The sequence below is a fragment of the Lynx canadensis genome, chromosome A2 (genome assembly GCF_007474595.2).
Source record: "Lynx canadensis isolate LIC74 chromosome A2, mLynCan4.pri.v2, whole genome shotgun sequence".
NCBI lineage: Eukaryota > Metazoa > Chordata > Mammalia > Carnivora > Felidae > Lynx > Lynx canadensis.
In genome coordinates this window covers 157053013-157055789 of record NC_044304.2, presented here as the reverse complement: position 1 = coordinate 157055789, position 2777 = coordinate 157053013, and the positions used below count along the sequence as shown (strand labels likewise).

The 2777-nt window shown below is 54.8% G+C and overlaps 1 protein-coding gene across 1 annotated transcript; it reads left to right on the top strand.

The window, feature by feature from the left end:
- Positions 1–1264: 1264 nt before the first annotated feature.
- On the top strand, positions 1265–2230 carry LOC115502047 (olfactory receptor 10AC1). The gene has a single exon (XM_030297214.1). The coding sequence runs from the start codon at positions 1265–1267 to the stop codon at positions 2228–2230; it is 966 nt and encodes a 321-aa protein (XP_030153074.1).
- Positions 2231–2777: the final 547 nt, after the last annotated feature.

Here is a 2777-nt window from a genome sequence, read left to right as displayed (position 1 = left end):
CCTGCCCTTGACCAGGCTTTATTGCTATTGCATTCTATGGTATAACAGCACAAATTCCACTTCCAACATTGGTTATTAACGGTGACTCAGAGGCACTAAGAGGAAATAATAGTTGAGCTTACAATTAGAGTTAATAAAAAAGAGATAAGGAAATAAAAAGAGATGTCATTAATAACTACTGGAAAATCAAACACCCTCCTCCAGTTTGCCTCCAAGTCCCTATCACCTTATGTTCCCCACTGCAGAGGTTTGCAGCAATTGCAGCCAACCTACAGGCTATCAATGTTTTCCAAATGTTGCCTGCATATGAGTCATGGGTGACTCTGGGAAAGAAATTGTGTTCAGTCGGCAAATTTGGAATGTACTGCTAACTCTGAAAGGCGAGTTAGAACAGATACACATCACTTTTTCTCATGTTGACAGAGTATTAATAAAAATGTTAGGGACGTTTTGTTCCTGATGCACCCAGAGAGGCCTTCCAACCAAACACCCCTGCTGCCTAAACATCTGCCTCAGCACCTGGCACAGACCTGGGTCTCTGTTGAAGGCTAAATCAATATGAACTGGCCAACTGATCCCAGTGACCCGTATGGGGTCATGGGAAGTTCTGGATTCAGCCTCAGGAATGCAGATTCTCTTCCTAGCTTTCTGTGAGTAGTTAAGCCTCCCCCCCACACACACCCCGCCAGCTTTATTTTCCTTTTGAAAATTATGAGGTTGTAGGAGATGATCACTAAGGTCTTCATCTGCATTTTGTTTTTGTGATTCTGTGACACATCACAGAAAGCAATTCAAAGTGATAGTGCAGGGCAGGGAGGAGGTAACGGAAGCAGGGCATAAAGACACAATTCTTGCCTGGAGGAGCTAAGGCAGAGGACAGCATAACACTCCTGCCTACAGACAGGACCCACCAAACAATACCTAGGGTCTGAAGGCAGGGAATCATTTGTAGGTGGAGGTCAGGGGTGATAGGTTGCAAGCAAAGGGCCTAAAATTAAGGCTTCTTTGGAAAAAGCATGTTGAGAAAGCAGCCTTGGGAATTCTAGTCCAGGAGACAAAACTACACAAGTTAATAAAACGTCCATCATGGGGAGGTGGGGCTGGAAATGCATCCAGACACTCTACCCCCTCTCTGCAGCCCCTACTCCCTCCCACCTCTAAATTCCATCCAGCCCTTCCTCAAGCGGCAGGGTGGAGGGACTATACTCGCAAGCTCCCCCTTTCCCCGTTTCTTTCCTACAGGTGCCTCTGGGCAGGCCAGTGCATGGACAGCCCCAGCAATGCCACCATGCCCTGTGGCTTTCTCCTTCAGGGCTTCTCTGAGTTCCCGCACCTAAGGCCGGTGCTCTTCTTGTTGCTGCTAGCCGTGCACCTGGCCACCCTGGGCGGGAACCTGCTCATCCTGGTGGCCGTGGCCTCAGTGCCCAGCCCACCACCCATGCTGCTCTTCCTGTGCCAGCTGTCAGCCATCGAGCTCTGTTACACTCTGGTGGTGGTGCCCCGCTCCCTGGCTGACCTGGCCACGCCAGGCCTTGGCGGGGGCAGCCCCATCTCCTTCCTGGGCTGCGCAGTTCAGATGCAGATGTTCGTGGCGCTGGGTGGGGCCGAGTGCTTCCTGCTGGCCACCATGGCCTATGACCGTTACGTGGCCATCTGCCACCCGCTGCGCTACACCGCAGTGGTGACCCCAGGGCTGTGCGCAAGGCTGGCCCTGGCCTGCTGTCTCGGGGGACTGGCAGTGTCCGTGGGGCTCACAGTGGCCATCTTTCACCTGCCTTTCTGCGGCTCCCGCCTACTGGTGCATTTCTTCTGCGACATCACGGCGCTGCTGGACCTGGCTTGCACACGGAGCTACGCTGACGAGCTTCCCCTGCTGGGCACCTGCCTCGTGCTGCTGCTGCTGCCCTCGCTGCTCATCCTGTCCTCCTACGGAGCCATCGCCGCCACCCTGCGTCGCCTGCACTCCCCCAGGGGCCGGTACAAGGCTGCCTCCACCTGCGCCTCGCACCTGGCCGTCACTTTCCTGCACTATGGCTGTGCCACCTTCATGTATGTGCGGCCCAAGGCCAGCTACTCCCCACGGCGGGACCGCACCCTGGCACTCATCTACACCAACATCACGCCGCTGCTGTACCCGCTCATCTACAGCCTGCGCAACCGCGAGATCACCACCGCCATCCGCCGGGTGCTGGGGCAGGGGCGGCAGGGACAAGGTCTGTGTGAGCCCTGAAAGCAGGCAGGGACCAGGCCAGCGAGGGCAGCTCCGCTCCCTAAAGCTAACTCTGTCAGGAGGTGTCTGTGTCAGCAACACCACGAGGGGGGCCTCAAGGACTGGATTCAGGAAAGGGAACCTGAAAAAGCGTCCACACAAGAAGAATCTCCTTGTGGGGCAGGTGCCCCATTCTCCACCCCTCCTTTGAGCAGTGGCTAAAGACAGCATGGTAGAGATCCCCAGGCCTGCAGATAGTGGCCCCATCAGTCTTTGCTAGTTCCCCCCATGCACTGGGGCCTGTGCAAGGTGATGGGCTCACATGACGAAGAAGGCACAATTCATGGCCGCAGGGGCTCACAGATGGAGTGGGAGGAAAATGTGAGCGGTGAAGGGGCGATGGATGGAGTGGCTCCTGAGAAGGAGTTTCTGTGCTAGACTTTTTGAGAGGAGAGGAGAGTCAGGGGAAACTTCCTGGAAGACAAAGATGGCTAAATGGAGAACTATAGGTTGACTAGAGGTCAATCAGGAGAAGAGGAGGGTGAAGAAGGTCCAGCAGCAATGATTC

What these genes read in the sequence shown, in the direction of transcription:
- LOC115502047 (XM_030297214.1), top strand. Translation starts at nt 1,265, where the DNA reads ATGGACAGCCCCAGCAATGCCACCATGCCCTGTGGCTTTCTCCTTCAG.